General features: G+C 40.3%; 1 protein-coding gene, 1 long non-coding RNA gene and 1 pseudogene across 3 annotated transcripts; all 3 read left to right on the forward strand.

Moving 5' to 3' along the window:
- LOC120720175 overlaps positions 1-8,603 on the forward strand; it is a 29,347-nt pseudogene extending 20,744 nt beyond the window's left edge.
- Positions 8,489-14,347, forward strand: LOC120720188 (transmembrane protein 272-like). Of its 2 annotated transcripts, none has more exons than XM_040009813.1 (5): positions 8,489-8,601; positions 10,652-10,762; positions 10,852-10,902; positions 11,008-11,214; positions 13,345-14,347. In XM_040009813.1, exons 2-5 carry the CDS (start codon positions 10,699-10,701, stop codon positions 13,551-13,553), a joined length of 531 nt encoding a protein of 176 aa, XP_039865747.1. In that variant the 5' UTR covers positions 8,489-8,601; positions 10,652-10,698; the 3' UTR covers positions 13,554-14,347. The 2 variants fall into 2 exon arrangements, with proteins under 2 accessions (XP_039865747.1, XP_039865746.1); XM_040009812.1 differs by having other exon boundaries at positions 8,490-8,601; positions 10,677-10,762.
- Positions 14,348-16,973: 2,626 nt separating this feature from the next.
- On the forward strand, positions 16,974-21,719 carry LOC120720192. The gene is made up of 5 exons (XR_005692827.1): positions 16,974-17,176; positions 17,778-17,875; positions 17,958-18,008; positions 18,582-18,740; positions 19,302-21,719. It is a non-coding gene; the product is annotated as an uncharacterized LOC120720192 (long non-coding RNA).
- The last annotated feature ends 3,233 nt before the right edge of the window (positions 21,720-24,952 follow it).

The following is a 24,952-nucleotide window of genomic DNA, read 5'->3' on the forward strand; positions in this document are numbered from 1 at the left end:
CGTGGTGGAGGGGTTTGTGTGTCCCAGGGATCCCAGGGGCTATGTTGTCCCGGGACTTCTGGTAGGGTCTCACATGGCAAATTGGTCCTGGGTGAGGGACCAGACAAAGAGCGATTCAGAAGACCCCTATGAGAAGACCATCGAGGGAACAGTTCACTCTGCCCAAGATAGGGTTACCGGGGCCCTGCCTGGAACGGTTTGCAGCCGAGTGTGAAGCGGTCCTCAGCCAGAAAAGGGTGGAGTGCCCAGTTCCTGCCTCAAGTGGAGGAGCTCACGTATCTCGGGGTCTTATTCACGAGTGACGGGAGAAAAAGCGGGAGATCGACAGATGGGTTGGTGCTGCTGCTGCAATGATGCGGATGCTGCACTGGTCTGTTGTGTTGAAGAGATTGCTGAGTGTAAAAGCAAAGCTATCAATTTAGATGGATGGATGGATACATCTTCTCACCTCCCACATATAAACTGAGTTGCTGCCTCCACATGTTGCATTTCAGCAGATTGAGTTAATTAAAGCACTTTTTATTAAAGGACAGGCGTCATGTCAGCTGGTGAAACCTTAGCCCTCAGGGAGGAAGTTGATGATGGACTGCTATATTGGTGGGATTGTGGGTGTGTGTGTACAATTGAACATAGAAAAAGCACAAGCCAATGTAAATAGACAGCTGTACCCATCACAACAGTGGGCTAAGGATAGGTTTTTATTGCGTCCACAGAGAGCTAAGGGTGTAGTAATACACTTGAATTAAACCAGTGAAATGTTAAGTTGAATCAAGGTTGAAAGGATTGTTGTTTAGTGTGGATATTTATCAGACATTTCATGGTCCAAGAACTTTATGATTATCCCAGTCTGATGTGTTTTAATCTTCAGGACACTGATCCTCACTGTGCTGTGCTGAGGGAAATCTGTTTAATCCAAACAGTGAAACATGTGAAAGGATCAGAAATCCCCAGATATTTCCCATCAGGGTCATTAGTTCAAGGAGTTCATTCAGTATATTTGCCAGGCCTTCAATGCTCTCAATGTGAAACCCTGCTGACAATTAATTTGTTGACTCAGAGCTGGAGAGAAAGGGTTAATGGTATTGCGTTCCTAATGCACTACTCAGGTATTTTAAGCGCGTATCAACACAGATGATAGGGTGTCACCTGTCGCTTCACCCTGCTGGCACACACACACACACACACACACACACACACACACACACACACACACACACACACACACACACACACACAAAACACACCCTAACTTCCCATTTGCTATCAAAACTATCCAGTTTATAATCTCTATGATCTCACCAGAAGCTTGTTACAAACACGATAACATCATAAAAAAGGTTTATTTCTTGTCTAGAAAAACAGAAATAGGAAAAAACTGATTTCCAAAAGCACAAGGAAAGTATTTCTGGGGAGACAATAACCCGATGGACCAGTTGCAGGAACCCAAAACATGGTAGGTGTGTTTTATCGTGATTCATATAATACTGATGACGGATTTTTAGGCTAATAGTTAGGCTAACACACTTACCTCTCATGTTTTCTTTCCTCACAAAACCGATAGATCCTCCACTTCTCTCAAGTGTCTCCCAGCACAATTTTGGCATATTTTGGTTCCTGCACCTGGTACATTGGTTATTGTCTCCCCAGAAACACTTCCCTTGTGCTTTTGGAAATCTGTTTTTTCCTATTTCTGTTTTGTTGTTTCCTATTTCAGTTGTCGTTTTTCCTATTTCCATTGTGTTTTGTGTGCTTTTGCAGCGTTTTTTTTATTGCTGGTGTTTTCTTTTCTGTTTGGCCACTCAGGGCCACGGTAAATGGTAAATGGCCTGCATTTGTATAGCACTTTTCTAGTCCCTAAGGACCCCAAAGCGCTTCACACTACATTCAGTCATTCACCCATTCACACACACATTCACACCAGAGATGGGCAGTAAAACGTTACTTGTAACGCGTTACTGTAATCCGATTACTTTTTTCAAGTAACGAGTACAGTAAGGGATTACTATTGCAAAAACGGTAATTAGATTACCGTTACTTTCCCGTAGGAACGCTGCGTTACTGCGTTACTAAAACCATGATTTTTTTTGCAAGAATGTCTCATGACAGTGACGTAAGCGAGTGTGACGACAACAGCTGTGTGCAGATCAACAATGGATAATATATTGATTGTGGGAGAGAGTATGAGCGTGCAGCGTTTAAAGCGTGGAAGTACTGACCTTACTTTGAGTTTGATTCCATAAAAAGTGGCAAAAACATTAGCGTCCGCTGTGCGTGGGAAGAAAACTTCTTTTTTAAAGCGAAAAAAACCCCTAAACTTCTGAGCAAGCACCGAGTGCGCTATGACGTAATGGGAAATTCACAGAGAAACTCGCGGATTCTTCAACTGACCGCGGCACACCTGCACCAGGGTAAACCTCCGCCTGCCCCACTCCTGCTTTACAGGTGAAAATAGAGCAAAAGGACCGCTAGTCTTTGACTTTATTTATTTTCTGCTGTGTTTTACTTGCATCTATTTGAAAGACTGAGTGTAAACACAAAAAATATTTTATTTTATGTGCTGGAATGTGCAGAAAATAGCTTTAAATGTTAAACTAATTTATTCAAGTCAGAGAATGTTGCATATAATTACATTTTTGCTTGATGCATAAAGTTAAAAGATTAAAACTAATAAAAAGAGACTTTTCCATTTGATTACATTTTGTATGATGGATTATGCAGAAAAAGTAGAATTGGGCTGAAAGATCTATCGCTTTATCACCTACTCAGGTTGTAAATCGTGTTTTTAAAAAGTAACTAAGTAACTGAGTAATTAATTACTTTTGAAAATAAGTAACCAGTAAAGTAACGGGATTACTTTTTTGGGGAAGTAATCAGTAATTAGTTACTGATTACTTTTTTCAAGTAACTTGACCAACACTGATTCACACACTGGCAATGGCAAGCTACATTGTAGCCACAGCTGCCCTGGGACGCACTGACAGAGGCGAGGCTGCCGGACACAGGCGCCACCGGGCTACGTAGGGGCACGGTAGGGGCAATCACTTTGTGGCAGACCAATGTCATTGTGGCAGACGATCACTTTTTGGCGCAACACCTGGCGCTAGGGGGCAAAACAATCACATGAGGCTGCTGTTTGACTGAGGAAGAATAAAGCAGTCGTGGTAAGCCAATCACACGACCACTTCAAGATCACAAAGCAACAATGTGATATATACTAGTTTTTAAATTGTGTTGATAGGCCACGTAAAACCAGAGTTGATAAACAATATATACACGGTGTTTTTTCCTGAATACTTTCATCATGTTTAATGTCTAAGGACAGCATTAGCAAGCACTCTCTGCTTATGACCTTGTGTCAGGCCTGCAGGTATCAGGCTGTGATGTTCTCCTTTATAGTGGACAGAAAATATTTTTTGGAGTGGCACAAATAATTTGTGTGGCATCTTATTTAATAGAGAACACCTGACTGTTATGTAAATAGTTTGAAATGGCTATTAAAAAAAGGTGAAAAGTAAATGGCTGCAAATAACTTGTGCATAGGATTTTAAAATTTACAATTTATATTTACATTCAAAGTTATGAAATTGTCAGGGCTCTGTGTGCGGGCAGGTGGAGATGTGGATCCAAATGCAGGACTCGGAAACAGAATGCACCTCAAAAAACCTCAGCTTTATTGCTGGACACACTGACATAAGACATAATCTTTCAAAATAAAACAGGAAACAATAAACAAAGACGCAGACTAAGAAACATGGACTTTACACGGGCAGAATTAAACTTAAACCAGAATAAGCTGGAACATACTAAACATCATCATCATCATCATAGCCTGACAATAGATCAAGAAAATAACCAAAAATACAAAATCAAACCAAAACATGAGAACTCAAAATGCTAGGTCAGAACTGACCCAGAACCGTGACAGAAATATGATTCATTAAACACGTTCGTGGTTGTTACAGTAAAAGAATATAACTTTTTCTACTCAGAGTTTGGGTTTTTTTTGTCTGATTTCAGATCAGTTGTGCTAATACAGTATGTCAAAATGAAAACATAACTGTAAATTCAGACATGTGAGGCTGTGCTGAAAAGAATGATACCAAACAAGGCAAAGTAAATAGTTTTTAAAGGTGAAATGTAGAGGTAAAATTGAAAGTAGTCAAAAACAGCCAATTATACCCTAATTATTTTTTTTTAAAGTAACGCAATTGTTACTTTTCTTAGTAATTAATTACTTTTAGAATTTTGTAACTCAGGTACTAACTCAGTTACTGTTTTGAAGAAGTAATTAGTAACTATAATTAATTACTTTTTCAAAGTAACTTGCCCAACACTGATTATTAGTTAGCTGGGTACCCAGACAGGTTGCCAAGCTTTACTTCTGTTTTGTTTCAACTGTGCACCCCTTTGACTGTGTTTGTGGTGATTGTGCCTTTTTTAATGTGATTGTGTGGCATAAACTTTGATTGCTGTGAGGTGTAAAGTCCATCCAGTTTTTGGTGAGTGAAACCTTTGTATTTTGTTTTAGCAAGTATCGCAGTCTGTGTGAGGCACGCATATTATCACTAAATCCTATGTTTAAACATGTAGTCTCAATGCGATTGTGACCTGTGTACAAATTAAAAAAAAAAACAGACAAAGATTTACATAATAAAAGGACGTATCATACATTATACATGCAAATTAAGAAAAATGTGCAAGAGTAATCAGAATCAGAGAAATCAGGGGATGCAGGTTTTTTGCTAGTGTGTTCCATTTATAAGCAGCAAAGTCCAAATGCTGGTTTTGGTATTCGATGGGACTGTTGTTAATTTTATGCAGGCTGCTGAACCTACATCTTGACTGCCACAACCACTACTTATGGCAGTCCTAATATGTAATGTTCGTGAATCATGCCTTTTAGACTTAACGGCTGCTATGAGGCCTTGGAGGGAGGGAACACTGCAGAGGCCCTGATCGACTTCACTGGTGGAGTTTCAGAGCCGCTCAGTCTGGATCGTGAGGGCCTGAGACTGCACAGTGACCAGAGGAGGGCACTCTTCCAGACTTTAACCAAGGTCCATGAATACAAATCACTCATCACTTGCTCCATACGGGTAGGGCTTCTGAGTCTTGAACATTTTAAAAACTGTTAAAAAGATTGGTTAAAAAGATTTTACACGTTTCTCAGCCTGCAGAGGCAGAGACCGTGGAGTCAGTGCTGGAGTGTGGGCTTGTGCGAGGACACGCCTACGGGATCACGGCAGTGAGGAAGGTGAGGTTGGGGGAGAAGGTACTGAAGAGAGGCGGAACATCCAGACTCTTTATGGTCCGCAAGAGGAACCCGTGGGGGACCACAGATTGGACCGGTGCCTGGAGTCAGAGGTGAGAGGTGACTTTGAAGTCTTTGCACTGGCTTCTGCCACATGTCAGACTGCTGAGAGCATTTTGTAGGAGCTCTGGGGGGAAAAGTCTTTGCTGACTTTAACAGTGTCGCTGTGGTTTGCAGCATTTTATAATGCCACTACTGATATTCTGGAGAGATTCTGACATTTTACAATAGTTTGGGATTTGTTTTACTGGGGTGGAGGGACATCTGCTGTTCACATCATGGAAGTCTGAGAACTGGATCACTAAAGATTTCTAGAAGCTGAAACACTGCTTTTATTTTTATATCCTTTCCAAGTGTTCTGCTTTTTGTCCTTGTGCGCCCCCTGCAGGTCAGAGCAGTGGCAGCAACTGAGTCGTGCAGAGAGGGACAAGATGGGGCTCGTTGTTCGCGATGTCGGGGAGTTTTGGTACTTCTGATTTTTATTATTTGAAGAACAAAAAGTCATGTGGGTTAGCTGGTTTCTGCCTCACATTTTATTCTTTTCCTTTTCCCCCAGGATGGATTTCGAGGACTTCTGTCAACACTTTACAGACGTGGTGGTGTGCAGACTGGTGGAGAGGACTCTGCTGTGGCCGAGATCTCGCTGGAGAGAAGTGAGCTGCTACGGGGAGTGGGTTCTACCTCCCCCCACCCATGGAGCACCTCCACCCACTGTGCTCCAGAGTAACCCTACACTGACTCTGAGTAAGAGCAGCAACGGGCCTGGAGGGACCAAGCAGCGTGGGAACAGAAAGGAGGATCGACTCGGTGAGAGTCAACAGGAAGGAAGGAAAAGAGGAAGAAGCAAGCCTGATGTGAACAAAGTGACAGCAGAAAAGGGTGGTGGGAAGGTGAATGGAGTATGGAAGGTGGAGTTGGATAAGAGGAGCCGGTGTGGTGGATGTATCAATCACAGGGACACCTTCCTGCACAATCCACAGGTAAATATAAGATTGAAACCAGGGTTTGCATCAGCACATGAATGCTAAAAATGACTTTTCATTCTTATTAGTTCATGTTTGAGGTGCGAGCCAAAGAGGAGGAGGTGCTGATCTGTCTGCAGCAGGAGGACAGGAGGATATGGAGGAAAAATGGAAAAGGAGAAAACCTGCCTATTGGCTTTGAGGTGTTGAAGGTGAGCCGGGCCACTGAGCAACCTCACGTTTTTGACTCATAAAAAAAATATTTCACTCCTTCCTCATCATCTGCAGGTGGAGGTGAACCGCTGCAGTCGGGTGCAGTGCGTGGTGGAGCAGGCGGCCAGCTCCATCTACATGGATTCCCGGAGTGTGACAGTGAGGTGAACTCTGACTCTGGGACGTTATGTTGTGCTGCCCACCACCTTCCTGCTTCGCCTCTTCTCCCACTCTCGTATCAGACTCAGGTGAAATGCTGGTCAGGAAAGAAGGGTTAGAAATAGCTTTGAACGTTCTGATATTTGTAGATACTGAAAAGGTACGGAGGACCAAAGCTGCCCAAAGGTTTCAAAACCAAAACATTTTTTTACAATTTTATTTTTATATTTTCCACAATTTATGTTTCCAGTGTTTTGAATTCTGCATTTAATTTTTCATTTATCAACGTACTTACTTATTTTTCTGTATTTCATTTTACTTTGCAAAGCTATGTAAAGCGCCTGTTCTCGTCAATATTAACAGGTCTGCAGTTTGTTGCAATCCACTTGGCAATTGTGTCAGTCAATATACGTCAATATATATGTCAGTCTACGTCGGACTTAGACTTACTGAGTCCCCGATGCTCCGTGGGTGGTTTGTCGCAAGCTGGGTGACGCGTTAGCCAAAGTCCTAGCAGCATCACCAACTAACGTATGCCCTTTCATGTATGTGGAGGAGCATCGGTTCTATTCTCTGCCCCCCCAAATGACCGAGCAACTTGCCCTATTCCTAAGGGAAGACCCAGACACCCTTCCTATAGTACGCTATAGTACAGGAGGGAGGAGGGAACGCCACAAAACGAAGGTGAGCAGACTCAGACTGACTCTTGTCTCGGGGGGGAAGGCCTCAAATGATTTTTATGTAACAATATAACATTTTAAAAATATACATATATCATATAGCCTATATACATATACAATACATAATTTTCATAAATAAATGAAACTAAAAGCACTTGTAGTAAAAAGCTAGAATCAGCAGTATGAAATACACACCGTAATTCAATAACAAATCTGACTTAACGACTATTTTTATCTCCAGTGGTCAGACTGAGCGGTTCGGATTACAGACCGCTGCAGACAGAGAACCAAAAGTTCACAGTTCGCATTCCTTTCTTTTAAAATCATTTTATCTTTTTTTAAAAGCATAAACATGTAAAATTAAAATCAAAGCATTAAACAGCACTGTGCTCATTTCTTTATCAGTACATATATGAGTGCATGCAATGAAATATCCGGTGACATCACTGGGACCCGTAAGGGTGAATCATTTTTAATAGCATTTCTTCTCATTAGACTCAAATCTGTCTTGTAGCATTACTACACATTACAATGCTTACAAAAACAATGCACATATACGTGTATTGGTGATATTTGCAGAGCTCCACTCCTCTGTTTAAATGCAAACAATAAACTTTTGAGAAGAACAAACGGCCCATCCACCTTTTATCTGCTCTCATGTGACAGCATTTGATTATCAGGACAGCTGCTATGTGTGAGCAGCTGCTGTAAGAAGTGAAGGACCTCAAACTGCCACGACCAGTGCTTTGAGCAGAAAGATGATTTCACCCTAATGACACCCTTAGTAATTCAGCCTTATTTGCATTTTATGTTACAATCGTTCCTTCTTTCTCAAATATTTAACACCAGTTTAACATATTAGCCTGGAAATTTAAAAATAAATAAATATTGAAATATATCTCTGAAAACAGTCCAAAGGAATGAAACATTCAGAAACCTTTTTTGGAGCCATTTTTTTTAGGCCGGTGGTATGAAAAGAACAACAGTTTAAAATTGCATTAAGTAATTGTTTTTCAAACTGTTTTATTTAAGTATTGAAGTGTTTACACAGTGTGTTTCGCAGTCATTTTGAAACTTATCATTAACAACTCTCATTATTAAACCGGATGTGTGTCAGAGCCTGTCGCCTCTCGCCTCTTTCACAATCAGCTGACCGCGTGAGCGAGCGCTTTAGTTTGTACGCGCGCTCCCTCGAGGCGGAGGCTTTGCATCTGACTAGGTGAGGCTGTCAGAGACGCGAGCAGCTGGCAGGAGGTGAACTCGGAGTGAGCACAAGGTAAGAGATTTAAAAGGGAATCTGTCCTTCGTTTATCTAAACACAGAAACTCATTTTCCCCTCCCTCTGTCTTTGTGTTGACTTTTTGCTGTTGTTTGAGGGCTCGAGAGACGACACGCGCTTCGTGTCTGTGTCCCACGCAGGCGGAGACGCTTACCGTCTTGCAAGCTTAAAAAAATTAAGGCGAGGCTGCAGTTTAACGTTAAACGTGCTGGATAGGGAACATTATAAAGCGTATGGGGGGGTTGAAAGCAATTACGTCACTTTTATAGGAACTCCGTAAAGCAACTCGGATGCTGTTAAAAGTTTGTTCAACAGGCTCACACATGCTTTACATTTTTCCCCTGCTCGTGATTGTGTCTGCGTTCTCTCTTTTGTAATGTGGAACACGAGCTGTTTCCTTTCCTCTGCTCTTCAAGTAATATTGGTCAAACTGGCTTTGTAGTGAATGCAGACACACCTCTCCTTCTTCCCCTTTATCTTCTTCACTGCAGTTCAGTCGACCCAGTTTCCACACAGACTGAATCCACTCCGTGTTCACCGCGTTTGATCACATTTTCTGTCTGTGCTCATAATTAAGAGCTGCAACATAAACTGCAAGAAAGTAAATTGAATTTGGGCTAATGTGGCCTGCTTTGCTATTAAAGGACCCTACCACAGATGGGAATTTGTTCGATGAGAGATGGGGTCCAGCTGCAGTATGGGAAATGTAGTATTCATTGTTTTGGACTCTCTCTTCTGAGTCTCTCCTACTTTACAGAAGAGACACACTTGATAGCTGGAAGCATGCCCATGAATTATAAATTGTGTTATCATAGCTACTAATGCACGATGCCATCACCTTTCATTTACAATGGAATGAAAATATGTTTGTGTCTAATGCGATGATTGGAGTTTTGGTCAGTAATTTCATTTTTTGTTTAAAGCTTCTCAATTAATAAAAGTTGCTCTTTTATTTTATTTTTAGCAATGACACTGAAATATTTGGGAGGTTTCAGTTGACGGTCTATAAATATTACAAGAATGTAAAATTTTGCAAGACTCAGAGGTGGTGTCCATTTAACCCTCTCAAGGCAGGCGTTGCCAATTTGCAACAGTTAAAAACTAACAACCTGATTACCCCACATACATATTTTATGAGGGTTTTTTTTTTTTTTTTTACTCAGAAGTACCACTGCAGGACTTGGTTGTGCATTAGCAACAAAAAGTTTAATGAGACGGTTAAGGTTTTTTTTGTTTGTTTTTTAAATCAGTTACATCTTATTGAGCGCTCAGAGAGCTTCAGTGTGGAAAATGGCTCCTCCGTGAAATAGAAATATTTCAGACGTGCCATCTCACATAAAGTTTCCTCATTATCTCCCAATGCTAATGCTAGCTGCCGCTCTGCTAGGGAATTTGGTTTTCAGATTTGATATAATCTTCATGTCTTCATGATATACAGTATGTTGTGACTAACCTGGTGTTTCATCAGATTAGATGTGCTGTGTTGCCATGACAATTCTTTCTGAGAGTCCTTTCAATTGAGATTGTTTGTGGCTTACCACCACTGCCACCATCCTGTGTTTTTGTTCTTCCTCAACACATCACAGGAACGCTCTCTTTCTTCCTCTAATCCTGGTACCAGTCCTCATGTTCTGGTACCAAACATCTGTTGCAGACTGATTTCGTAGTAGCCTGAAAAATACAGAGTTTGGTATCCAATCCTAGTGTGTGTGCTGCCAGCAAGCTGTTGTACTTAATCACATTGGGGAAAATTAAAAAATAATAGAAGTGGTGGATGTTCATATGCTAAAATTGGGTCGTTTTAGGCCATTTCTCGATGTTTGATAGCCCGCTTGATGACCTGACAAACCTGTAGGTTGGAGCCCACAGGAGCCTCAGACGAAGGAGGAGCTCGCAGACAAAGATACAAATTTCTTGTATTGTAATCAGAAGATTTGTTTTGTTTGCTTCATTGTCACCGCCTTTTCTGGCTGCTCAAAATCGCTTTGCACAACTTCACTTTAACCTTTAAAAGAATCTGAACAATTTTTTTTTTTTCTCTCACCAGCTCAGCTCTTTATCTTCCTTTGCAGGTGAAAAAACTCATTAGGAAAAATGGCGAACAGTAACCTTCTGGGACGCATCCGGAACCATCCTCAACCCCCAGCACCCGCTCTAGGTAAAATCTGGTGGAACGCTGGTGTCATAGTTTCATTTCTGTAAATATCATGTGAAGAAAATGAGTTCAGTGTTTGATTTTTCTTGCAGCGTTTTCAAAGGTGATTTTGTGCGGCATGCCCATTGCTCAGATTGCAATTGGTGAGCTCCATACTTACTTACTTGACTGAGTGTTCACAAGTATTAAAGTTTTCCAGGCAGCTCAGATTGTTCTTTTTTTTGAATCATCCTCCTTGTGTCCACCAGGGACAATATACCTTCATGAGTGTCCGCGTGAGCACTTCATCCCCATCTATCTGATAGTGGTGGGAGTCTTTGGCCTGATTCTGTCGTTGCTCTCCTGCTTGCCCTGCGCCAGGGAGTCCGAAGAAGGCACCTCCAACCCTCTGAGCACAATCTGCACAACCTGGAACTCCTTGACATCTGTCTTTCTCTTCTGCTGGTTTATCGCTGGTGAGTTAAAAAGTAAAGGAAGTGACCTGTTTCTGGTTAGCTGCCTGTTAAAATTGTGTAAATGCAATCATGGTCATCGGACAAACAACCAGCATAAATTCACACCGAAGAGATTAAACATTAACGGCTCTCAGCACCGCAAACAGAACAGGCAATGTTTACAGTGTGCTTCATGCAGCTTTTATAGCAGAATGTTTCTATTATAGACCACATTAGTTTCAGCTCCATGACTCTCCAAACACCAAACTGAATGTATTAAAAAGCCAGCAAAAAATATATGGTGCTGTGTTAAGTGCTCTCGCTTCATTGTGTCTCTTAGATTTATCACAGCAGACACTGAGTCTTATGTACTCAGGGTGCAGGATTCCCTGTCTAATCATTAAAACTGATATCCCACGCTAGCACTGCGTGAAAGAAGCTAGCCGCTACGAAAACGAGGAGTACAAGCGCGAAAACATGGATGTAAATTAGGACTGTAGTCTTTAGGGTTGAGTGTTGATTGATCAATATGCTCTTTTCTCATTGGTCAGAAGATCAATAGCCATTATTCTTGGCAGAGGGAAGAGCAGATCACAATCTGTATATGAATGATGGATGTAGCTTCCAGTTCTTAAAAGTTTAGCGAATGACGTGACTGCTGCGACGTGACTGCTGCGACGTGACTGCTGCGACGTGACTGCTGCGACGTGACTGCTGCGACGTGACTGCTGCGACGTGACTGCTGCGACGTGACTGCTGCGACGTGACTGCTGCGACGTGACTGCTGCGACGTGACTGCTGCGACGTGACTGCTGCGACGTGACTGCTGCGACGTGACTGCTGCGACGTGACTGCTGCGACGTGACTGCTGCGGTTCTAAAAATACTTAAGGTTGTGCAAAGTCTCTGAGAAAATGCTCCTCAGCTTCCTCATTGTCTCACACTTCCCGATGGCCTTATCGCCCTCAAGTACTGGTATTGCCTGGGTAGGGGCATCCAAACGCCTCACAAGAAGGGATAAAGGAAGTAAATTTAGTAAAGTTATGTTAGAAAATGATGGTGGTGTAAGACTTGGATTAATCAATGTCTGAGAAACTGGGCCTAGTTTTCAGAAGTAATCTGGAAGGTCTAATAAGATCAAGACAAGACATTATTTTAAAAAAGGTTACGAATTAAGAATTTTAAAGGTGATCACAGTAGATAAACTTTAACTCATTAAAGACTTAAATCTATCCATAGGCTCTCAGTGTTTGCTGCTTTCTGTCAGAGCCAAAAAGTGCAGAAAATGTGTCAGCTGATGTTTTCAATCATCTTTTCAATTGTCTCTTTTGCTAGCTAACATCACCAGCAGTAGCTGACTGTATCTGTCTTAATTGTGACTTTTGTGGTAGTGCAGTTATTTAGGTCATGCAGTACAGTGCTTCTGAGTCATGATAAAGTAGGTGAGGTAAACTTGGTTGTGGATAAAATAGCGAATTTCTTGCTAATTAAATATTCCCAAAATAGCTGTTTATTATCAAACTTCAATCAAATTTTATCAGGCTCACAGGGGCGCTGGAACCTATCCAACCTACCATTGGTCGAGAGGCAGGGTGCGTTCTGAACAGATCTTCCATTTGTCATAGGGCGTTAACAAACTGCAGGCAGTTAATTGGGAATCTTTCTAATTTTGTTTTAATTTTTTTATTTTAGCACCCCCAGCATCCTAATGAAAATGCTGGTAATCTGAATTTGATCATGTTTGAAAGTCTGTACTTGGATCAGAGTGAGCCTATAAGTTCTGCTTTGAACAACCAGGATAAAAGTAAGATGGATTAGATGCACATAATCCAGAGAAGGAAAAAACTGGATTACTAAAACCAGATATTTTTTGAAGGGTGAGAATGAGAATGTTGTAACATGCAAGGGCCACTAGGTGGCAATATATGGCTGTTTTAATGGATTACTACACACAAACCCCTGAGAGGTACATGTAACATGAATTAAGATAATTAGAATAGTTGTCTAAGCTCAGTGAGGCTTCAAGTGCTGCTTTGCACATCCTGTCAGCTGTCAGGCCTCCAAACACTAAAGTCCAGCTTATGTGCAGAGAGATCAAACAGTTATTATTCATTCTTCACTTCATTTGTTTGTTTGTTTGTTTGTTTTTTAGGTAATGTATGGATCTACTCTATTTATCAGCCCAACTACACCAAAAACACAACAAATGTGAGCACCTACTGCAACAAGACCCTTTACCTGTTTGCCTTCTGGACCACCACTCTGGTTTACATCCTGATCGGTTTGTTTTTCGTGTGCGGCTTCTTGGTCCTCCTCTGCTTCTGCCTGTGTGGCCGTGCTGATCCCGACGACGACGTGTAACGGCTTTCAGAAACGATAACGGCTTTCTGGATGCATACAATGAATATGCTGCTGATGCAGATATGTTTACGAATATGTTGTAAGTGTGTGATTTGACCGCGCATCTTGTGTTGAAAGATGAGCATTTTCTATACCTCTGCAGCAGCTACTGTTTACAGGAATTTTATTCTGAAATCAAGAAGATCACTGGTGTTTAAGAATTTATGCGAGAGCTGATTCCAACAGCAAAATTATTTTTACTTTCCTATTTGTCCCCATGTTTGTCCCAGGAAAACACGTCTATATTATAAATGTGAGGAAGGTTTTTCTCACAAGGATCTCAGCTCGTCATTAAACTCTTTTAGTGACGCTACAGATAAATCTCAGCCACTGACATCGTTTACTGGCATCTTATTTGCTGATAAATGCCCAGCATCAGTCAGTGTCAGGATTCAGCTGATACATCTGTGAATCTGTAGATGTGCTGTTACATGATGAGCCACAAATTCGGGTTATTGCGTGTAAATAATGAAATGGAAAAAGTGACTTTGGTAATGGTATCAATCAGGGAATAAACGAATACCAAAAAAAATCCTGTGTAATGCAGTTTTTCATAATTTATAATTCTGTAAAGTGTAGGTTTGTTTTCTGTGGAAACCAACACTTCTCTGTATTTCACTGTTCAAAATGTAATCACATCATTAAAGTCAGAGGTTTATCACTGTAAGTTATGGATCGTGAATCTTGACATTTGAAATAAAAGACCTGCCGTATTTTGTCATGTCAGAAATAAAAATGAAAGACAAGAGTGGGAAGCTTTGTGTGGCTAATCGATTTTATCTGAAAAGCAGAAATTCTGGACCTACACGCTAAACGGTAGTTATCTGTGCAAAAAAAGCATTAGACCCAATCGCACAATGGACAGTAAAGATATTTTTAGTGTATCTGATGTTTAAAATTTGCAATCTGGCACTGTCTCAATATCAAAGCTTATTTATTCAAATATCTGTTTCTGTGCAAGACGACTATGGTTAAGAATTGAAGTATACACCTCTATACACCATTCTGTGCTAAATTATTAGTTATTACTTCTCCTGCTTGGCTCGCAGGACACCCTGTGTTTGTCCAGTCTTTCTCCCCTTAACCCAGCCGGTCACCGCAGATGGCCCCGCCCCTCCCTGAGCCTGGTTTTGTTGGAGGTTTCTTCCTGTTAAAGGGGAGTTTTTCCTTCCCACTGTCGCCAAAGCACTTGCTCATAGTGGGTCACTTGTTTCCTTTTTGTGCTATTGTTGGGTCTTTACCTCGCAATATAAAGCGCTTGTGATTTGGCGCTACATAAATAAATTTGAATTGAAAAGGGTTAGTGTCTGTGAATAGTCAACTGCCACTGACAACTGACTAATCTGGACCATTGAAACCACTGAATAAGAGCCTATTATATATTATGATTTAAAAAAATCTAATGAATGATGATAAACTAACCATTTATCTGCCTAGCCAGTTTAGGGAAAGTAATAAAATTAAGTGTTTTACAATCACACTCTTTCAAACCCTTTTAAACAGGTTGGTTCATATACAATGCAGTTCTGTTTGGTATGTAGAATACACCTTTCATTATGGGAAAACCTTTAAATTGCCAATGTTATTGGTGTCACAAAAGAGAAACAGTGGAGATTGTGAAGATTTCACACAGGAAGCATACAGTGGGGCAAAAAAGTATTTAGTCAGCCACCGATTGTGCAAGTTCCCCCACTTAAAATGATGACAGAGGTCAGTAATTTGCACCAGAGGTACACTTCAACTGTGAGAGACAGAATGTGAAAAAAAAATCCATGAATTCACATGGTAGGATTTGTAAAGAATTTATTCGTAAATCAGGGTGGAAAATAAGTATTTGGTCACCTCAAACAAGGAAAATCTCTGGCTCTCACAGACCTGTAACGTCTTCTGTAAGAAGCTTTTCTGTCCCCCACTCGTTACCTGTATGAATGGCACCTGTTTGAACTCATCATCTGTATAAAAGACACCTGTCCACAGCCTCAAACAGTCAGACTCCAAACTCCGCCATGGGCAAGACCAAAGAGCTTTCGAAGGACACCAGGAAAAGTATTGTAGACCTGCACCAGACTGGGAAGAGTGAATATACAATAGGCAAGCAGCTTGGTGTGAAAAAATCAACTGTGGGAGCAATCATCAGAAAATGGAAGACATACAAGACCACTGATAATCTCCCTCGATCTGGGGCTCCACGTAAGATCTCATCCCGTGGGGTCAAAATGATCATGAGAACGGTGAGCAAAGATCCCAGAACCACACGGGGGGACCTGGTGAATGACCTGCAGAGAGCTGGGACCAAAGTAACAAAGGTCACCATCAGTAACACACTACAACAGCAGGGAATCAAATCCCGCAGTGCCAGACGTGTTCCGCTGCTGAAGCCAGTGCATGTCCAGGCCCCTCTGAAGTTTGCCAGAGAGCACATGGATGATACAGCAGAGGATTGGGAGAATGTCATGTGGTCAGATGAAACCAAAGTAGAACTTTTTGGTATAAACTCAACTCGTCGTGTTTGGAGGAAGAAGAATACTGAGTTGCATCCCAAGAACACCATACCTACTGTGAAGCATGGGGGTGGAAACATCATGCTATGGGGCTGTTTTTCTGCCAAGGGGACAGGACGACTGATCCGTGTTAAGGACAGAATGAATGGGGCCATGTATCGTGAGATTTTGAGCCAAAACCTCCTTCCATCAGTGAGAACTTTGAAGATGAAACGAGGCTGGGTCTTCCAACATGACAATGATCCAAAACACACCGCCCGGGCAACAAAGGAGTGGCTCCGTAAGAAGCATTTGAAAGTCCTGGAGTGGCCTAGCCAGTCTCCAGACCTCAACCCCATAGAAAATCTGTGGCGGGAGTTGAAAGTCCGTGTTGCTCGGCGACAGCCCCAAAACATCACTGCTCTCGAGAAGATCTGCATGGAGGAATGGGCCAAAATACCAGCTACTGTGTGTGCAAACCTGGTAAAGCCTATAGTAAACGTTTGACCTCTGGTATTGCCACAAAGGTTGGAAAAGTATTGAGTGTATTGTTGTTATTGACCAAAACTTATGTTTCCCCATGATTTACGAATAAATTCCCTATGAGTGGGGGCTCATGGATGTTATTATTTTTTTTTACAATTCTGTTCTCACAGTTTGAATGACCTTTGGTGCAAATTACTGGACTCTGTGTTCCTTTTAGGTGGGGGAACTTGCCAATGATTGGCTGTTCTTATTACAATAGATTTTTTGCCCCACGTGAAAGGCTTGCAAAGTGAACGTGGCTTGGCGTGCGTTTTACCTACATTTATTTATTAGTACATACTAAAGTGGGACCCTAGTGAAACTGTTTATTTATTTTTTTTTTTTGGTGACTTTTCATATAATATAAACACAGAAAATCTGTGATAAATAATAAAGATTGGCGTAATGCATTGTAAACAGATGCCAACTGCAGTTAAACCCCAGAGGAAGCGCTTGCAAGTACATGGCTTCCTGAGAACATAACTTTCTGTTTCATCACTAATCCTCCAGCATTGTTGTTTTGGTGGCGCAGGCTTCTTCCTTGGTACATCTTCACATCTTTTTTCAGTGCACCTCCAGGTAAACACGTTTCCTTATAAAGAGAATGAAGGTATAACAATTTTTATGCTACTTTTGTACTTGTGAGTACTTTTAATGCCAGTTAAAAATATCTCTACATGCTTATCAGTACATGACACTCAGTCGTGTGTGTCATATCGTCCCACTGGTGGATTTGTTGAGTGCTTCATGACGCATCCTGTATTGTACTCTTTTATACTTGCATTTATGTTTAATAGGCTATTTACAATAAGTACTGTCCATTAATTCTCTTCACCTTATCCAATCCAGAGGGGCTGGAGCCTGCATTAACTAAATGTTACTTTTAAAAAAAGAAAAGAGCAAAAATGTTCAAACAAATTTGTTGTTTGTTTTGTGGTAGACTTCCTGCCAGTACAAATGGGAGGAGCCACTTTATCATTGTCCTTTATGGGAATTTTATTTATTTTTTATTTTTTATTTTTTTATGGTTTTTTTTGTGGCACATTACTAACATTTACATAAACTGAGTGTCTTACACAGCAGAAAGGTAACACCTGATTTTATTTTCTGTGGGGGGGGATTAGGTGGTTGCTCATTATGCAAGACTGTATGGATAGTAAACGCTTCTCTTCTCTGGCAGACTGATCTTTTCATTTTCCTGAAAAATAAAAACAACTGGACTGTCTGGATCTGTGCTGGTGAAAGTTGGCACAATGGCAAAACAAACAGCATCATTAGGTAAGAGAGTCCTGTGCAGCACATCTGCAGCTGTTGAGCCGTCTCATTTGTGATGTTAAAAATCTATTCTGTCTCCCTTCAGTTTGCATCTTAGTGCTTTTATTCGTCACAGTCTTTGCTCAAGTGATAGTTGGTAAGTGAGAGAAGCAGCACATTCAGACTGAATTTATCTGAATATATATTACCAGTGCATGTAGCATGTGTTATTTTTATGATATTATTAACAGATTAGTTGCTTCACATACAGAGATAACAGGACCAGACAATAGAAAATGACATGCATAGTTGTAAGAATACCATAGCTTCCCTTTATGCTCCTGCACTTTAATTAATGATGGTGCTGAAGGTGTTTTTGTCCTCTGCAGCCTGAATTCCAAACAAATTAGATACATAACATCTGAGACTACCTCTCAGCATCAGTAAGACGTCCCACACATATTGACAAATATTGATTGTTTGCTCCACAATTTTTGTTAGGATCTGATCGCTCAAGAAAGCAGAAGTTGTAAAAGCTTAACAGTTGAATTAAGAAAACTGTGACTCCATGAGCGAGCCCTTCACTGTGTCCCCAACAATACACCACACCAGTGTAGACTAGATCAAATAAAGAGTTCATGAGAAAAGCCAGAGGTTTATAATAAGATAGTCATCAAACAGGTGACGTGCAAGCAGTTCTGGTGATACTTTGTGTCTTTGTGCCTAAAAGGTGGGACGTACTCCAACGATGACTGTCCAGGAATTCCCTTCATCCCTATTTATCTTTGTGGACCCATCATTGCCTTCTTTGCATGGTGTATGTACAGGTCATGTAACCTGCTTTGTTGGTCCGTGACCACCCTCTTCTTCATTTGCTGGTACATTGCTGGTAAGCTTTAAGGATTTTACTCAATTTTTGACCACAGCAGGCAGCTCTTGAAAAATAACATGAAGCCTGCACAGCAGAAAATACCACATTAAGCAAGCAACGAGTATGACAGAGAAAGAAAACAAAAAGCAAAACTATAAGCATAGTTAATATAGGAATTATTCAAGTAACCAAGTGATAAGTTCAGATCCTAAACCTAAACCTGACCAGTTTACTCTGGGAATGGACATTTTTAACATCAAGGAGACTTTAACTTGGCAAAATAAAGGACTAATTAAGCAAAAATATCATACTAATTCAAGTACTGATGGGATTAAAGGAGGAGCTTAAATCGCTTGTTTCTAGCTGTGGATGAAGTTAGGTGCTGCACCAAAAAAACCAGATAAGGAAAATAGAAATAATGAAAGCTAAAAACGACTGGATTCATCGCAAAGCTTGTGTTTGTTCTCCTCTCAAGTGCCCGAAGAATAGAAATATATAACACATTCTATTCAACTGTTTCTTTAATTGATATTGCACCAAAATCATTCATTTTCTGAGATCTCTCTCATATTTCTGCAGGTAATGCAGTGATCTACAGCAATTATAAACAACTTCAGATTACAGACTACAGATACTGCAGTAAGACACTCTACCTTTTTGCATTTTGGAGCACCACTCTGACCAACGTCTTATTATTTATTTGTTGTTGTTGCTATTGTAAAGAAGAGGCAGATGAGGTTGATGTTCAAGTATAAATACACACAGAAGGTCAAAATCAGTGTGTATGCTGTCTAATGAGTGTTTTTATGGGATATGTGTATTTAAAGCATATCATCAAATGGATAAAACAGCAGCACTGACATTATAATTGACGTGTAAAATGCAGGATTAAACATGATTATGTTTTTGTACAAATGCTTTTGATATGAACTTGAGCTTTTGATTCATTATTACAAATAATATTTTCAGCACTTGATTACATGTGCACATAAAACAGGTTGGCTGATGCTTTTCTGCCTCACTGAGCCACTGGCAGCTCAGTTATTACGAACTCGAGATTCTCAAAGGTCCAAAACGTATAAAGCTGAAATGCAATGAAATGTGGCAAAAACCAAACACCAGGGAGAATATTTATTTCATAGAATGCTGCAGCTGAAAAAAGTTTATTCTTCAGTGGAACTGTTTTCCAGTGCTGTGCAAAAGTCTTTAGCCGCCCCTCATTTCGGTTTATTTTGTTCAGAAAATGGGAGGTTTTTTAAACCCGTGAAAAGACATTCATGGAAATACAGTGTACACTGAGAGGAACAGGTCCAAGGAAGGAACAGTGGTGAACCAGCGACAGGGTCATGGGCGGCCAAGGCTTACTGATGCATTTGGGGAGTGAGAGCTGGCCTGTGTGGTCCCATCCAGCAGTCGAGCTACTGTAGCTCGAAAAACAGCAGAAAAAGTTAATGGTGGTTCTGATAGTTTGTTGCACATGGGGCTTCATAACCGTAGATCAGTCACAACGGTCACGTGAGCATCAGAGCTGAATCACAGAGCAAGGAAGAAGGTGGCCTGAGCTAATGAATTGTGTTTTCTTTTACATCACGGGCCAGGTGCATGTGGGGAACACCTGGCACCAATATGCACCATGACAAGAAGGCTATAGCCATCAGAGGCAGTGTGCTGTTTTTAGGAAATGTCTCGTTGGGAAACCTTGGGTCCTGTCATCCATGTGGATGTTACTTTAACAAGTACCACCCAATCATTATTGCAGGTCATGTAGACGCTGTCATGGACACAGTCTCTTTCACTTCTTTCAAGATAAAGCGCCCTAACACAATGAAAAATGGTTCAGGGTTGGTTTAAGGTGTGGACTCCTAATTCCCTAGATCTCAGTCAGACCTGAAGACCTATTGTACAAGACCACTTGTACTAAAACTAAACTAACAAAAACAAAAACTAACAAACAAAAGCAAGAAAAAAACAAAAAACAACAACAAGATAATCTGGCTGTTTGGAAGCAAGATATAGATAAATTAGGGGGGTCTCAAGACTTTTACTTAGTGCTTTATTAACAACAGAAGTATAGGATTATTGCAGAGATAGTACCTGTATTTAGCCTGTTAATAGCAAATATTCAATAAAAGCACCACATATCAATATTAGGCCCAGTTTACTTCCTTCTATATGTTAATGATTTTATTTACTCCTCTAGTATTTTATATAAAGTAATGTTTGCTAATGATACAAATCTGTTTTGTCTCATGAAAACTAGATAATCTCCAACATATTATACATTTAATAAGTTATTGTTTGCAAAAATGTAAAAAAAAATAATAATAAAAAAAGTAGTTGTATTTAACTCAAACAGAAACTAGAAAAATGTTGACAATGTATGTATGCAGATAAATAGTAGTGTTATCAAGAGGGTAAAATCTGCAATATTTTGGAAGGTTTGATGACTTTGTGACTTCTAAGAGGCAAATTGATGGTTTTATGAAAAAAGTTTCCAAATATGTTGGCTTATTTTTTAAAATTCAGAAATTGTCCTGAATGTGAATCATTGTGATAATTACATGGTGTAATATGTGTCCTGCTCATTTTAGGAGATTGCAGACGTTACAAAAAGAGTTATATTTAGCTGTATCATGGTCCAAGGTAGATCCCCCTAATCCTCTTCTTCATTACAGACTTCTGAAGTTGTTTAAATGTAACATCCTTCATAATGTCCGTGTAATGCATAATGTTGTTTTTTTTTTTTGGGGGGGGGGGGGGTTACATGTCACTCTTCAGATGTCACTGGATTCGTGTTATCTTTAAGGTATTCTTAAGATGTTTGAGTGATTAAGGATGATGTCTTTTGGGAATTATATATATGTATGTATTTCATATATAGTCCACATTCACAAATTACTCACAAATCATTATTTCACAAAGAACTGCATCATATTCGTGATCATGTTTGAATTTGTATTGTAGTCGATTTGTGAATAAATTGAACTGACAGTGTTACATTTCCTGTTTGTTCTTTATGTGAAATCGTTTCTTCATCGCTCATGTTTGAATCTTAGTTTCACTTCTTCCAAGTGGAGCAAAAACAGACTACAGTTATATTCGAACTCCACTAGATGCTCCCCTAATGCCTTTACATCCCGTGACATTAATGCCTTTGCAAGAATCTGTAATTCAGCAATATTTTCTTACCTGAATTTGTTCATAATCTACAAACAGCTTTACAACTGTCTCTGACCACATGCGCACAATATGATTAAATCCAGTCTGTCTTAAATGTAAACACCTGAGAAAGTTTTTATGTTGTTTTTTTTTCCCAGTTACTCAGATACTCAAACAAAGTCAGGAAACCCAGAGGGGGTCATCTGATTGTTGGGCTTCTCTCTGTATTATTGTAGCTCTTTGAGGTGACTTTTGTGATTTAGCACTACAGGACAGATGAATAGAAAAATATGCTCTAATACAACAAATATATATATAAACAACAGATATGTGCATTATTTCACAAATGTATACACTTGGACACACGCGCTCACACAACAAAAGAAGTCTAGCATTGTCAGGATGTACATAACAAATTTAGACACCTCATCGTTAAATAAACTTAATTTTACTGCATTTAAAACATCAAAACACACATATCCTTGTTTTTGTTCAATCTTATTAAAACTTAAAAACTTTACGTTGAAGTTACATTGTAACTGACTTTCAATCAAGAGAGTGAATTAGAAAACACTCATAAGAAGTGCAACAAAATTCCCATTATGTCAAAAAGTACAAATGGCACAAACAGCTTGGAAGAAGCATAATTATTAATAATAATTGTCTCAACTGTGTTTACCCTGCACTCCCATAGTGGCTGCTGTCGTAAAAAATCAGCCTGCTAATCAATCAAATCAATCTACTCGCTCCTCGTCCTCTTGGGGGCGCTCTCAGCTCGTGGGCTCACCTGCTCACTGAGTTCACCAGTCAGTTTGTAGGAAGTGTAAAGTCCTTCAGTGGACATTAGAGCCGTCTGTTAGTGTGCAAACTGCACAGGTAATATGTATAAAATGAAAAGGTGAACATGGTGTTGATTTGCAGCTGTGACTGATTGAAGCTTTCATCTCAGGAACCACAGCGAGGCGTAGCAGGTAAAACAGCTATAAGGAGGAAGGTGTTTAACACGTATGCAAAAAAAATCAAAACAAAAAAGAAAATAGTTTAGTTTAGTTCAGCTAAACACTGATAATCCCACTTTGACTCAGCTAAAATCAAGTCCTTTAAGTCATAAACCACTTCAAGAACCAGTTTGAAGCTCAGATCATCTCTAATTGGTTTGTTGAACATTACACGTACTTCATCCGGCAGCTCTAAAGGCTGGTAATAGCAGGATACAACTGCTGAAGCAGCCAGAGGGTCTTTGTGCTGTTCTGGTAGATGTGCCGATCTACTTCTCCTACATGATTTGGTCCGTTGGCTTATATGTTATTGTAAATTTCCACATGTAGCTTTTGCAATGAACCAAAGATAACAGACCTGCAAAATGTCAGATGCTGAAGTTTTAATCTTAAGGACAGGTTTTGTTTTTTTCCACAGACATGTAGTGACAAACGCAAAAATCACAATAGAGTATAACAGAATAAAGTCTGCACACATATACTCTTGAGTGATGTCCTATTCTTAATATATTTCATTTAATATGATGTCAGCCGACCCTTTTCCTTTTATAACAAACCCCCGGCACCCTGGAGCTGTGACGTCGCCTCTGAATGGGTTTTAGATAGTTAAGATAGTGCGTCACGCTCATAGCGTCTTTATATTTCTGTTACTGTACAGACAGTCGGAAACCGCTCAGCATGATGCCAGCTAAGCCAACGCGATTTTAGTTTTGTTAGCTAATAAGTGAAATGCGACCAATGAACAGGAGCAGCTACACTGTATACGAGTTTGTTTGTTTTTTCTCACATTAATATTAGTGTTTATTCTGAAGAGTAAACCTCTTCCACCCAACTTAAGGCCGTTAATCTGTGGGTCGGACAAACAATTTATTGGGAAATGAAAGTTACACCACCTGATAAACTATGATACGCAACCAAATTTGCGCTTAGTAACTAATTCTGTTTTACCAGTATTAAGGCACATAGATGAGTTTGTCCTGTAAAGAGGCTCGTGCACCTCTCAAATGGTTGAAATCGTGACAGAGAGCATCTTCAGCATAGTTATCAGCAGCTCTAAGATAAGAGCAGGCCTTACTCCAGAGCATGGACACTGCAATCGTCAATTCATGAACTAAATTATATGGAAACTTTGCTAACTTGTCATTTTGACCGGCAAATAAAATCTTTTTCATGTAATTTGAAGCTATAATTGAACTCATGGAAATTTTTGGTTTCCTATTTGCACATTAATTTCTATTTCCTAATATTCTGATTTACTTCATTTTCATGCAACAAAGTGTGACACAGGTGGGAAAACTTGAGTAGGTGAGGTGCTGGAGCCTAGAGCAGAAGCTTCCTGCCCACAGGAAGTGCAGATTAAATAATCGTTGACTAATTGAAGAGAAAAAAAAATTAGGCAGATTAGTTGACTATAAAAATAATCGTTAGTTACAGCGCTAGTGTTCTGTTGGGTTGGGGTCAGGACTTTGTGCAGGCCAGTCAGATTCCTCCACACCAAATGTGTCTTTATAGACCTTTCTTTGGTGAACTGGTTTGCAGTCTTGTTGGAACAGGAAAGGGCCATCCCCAAACTGTTTCCAGAAACTCTTGAAAAACAACCCCACACCATAATCCCCCCTCCAAATAAGTTTGCATTCAGTGCAATGCGGTCAAACAAGTACCGTTCCCCTGGCAACTGCCAAACCCAGACTTGCCTATTGGCTTACCAGACAGAGAAGTGTGATTCATCACTGCAGAGAACACGTCTCCACTGAGTCCAGTGACAGCGTGCTTTACACCACTGCATTGACGCCTTGCATTGCGCCTGGTGGTGTAAGGCTTGGATGCAGCTGCTCAGCCTGTGATTTTATGTGGCCTACCACTTCCTGGCTGAGTTGCTGTTGTTCCCAGTCGCTTCCCCTTTGTTGTAATACCAGCTGACTGTGGAATATTTAGTAGCCAGGAAATTTCACGACTGACTTATTGCACAGGTGGCATCCTGTCACGGTACCATGCTGGAATTCACGAGCTCCTGAAAACGACCAATTCTTACACCATTCTTTGTAGAAGCAGTGTTCACGACTAGGTGCTCGA

This window comes from Simochromis diagramma, unplaced genomic scaffold (assembly GCF_900408965.1).
Source record: "Simochromis diagramma unplaced genomic scaffold, fSimDia1.1 OVJJ01000274.1, whole genome shotgun sequence".
In the NCBI taxonomy this organism is placed as follows: Eukaryota; Metazoa; Chordata; class Actinopteri; order Cichliformes; family Cichlidae; genus Simochromis; species Simochromis diagramma.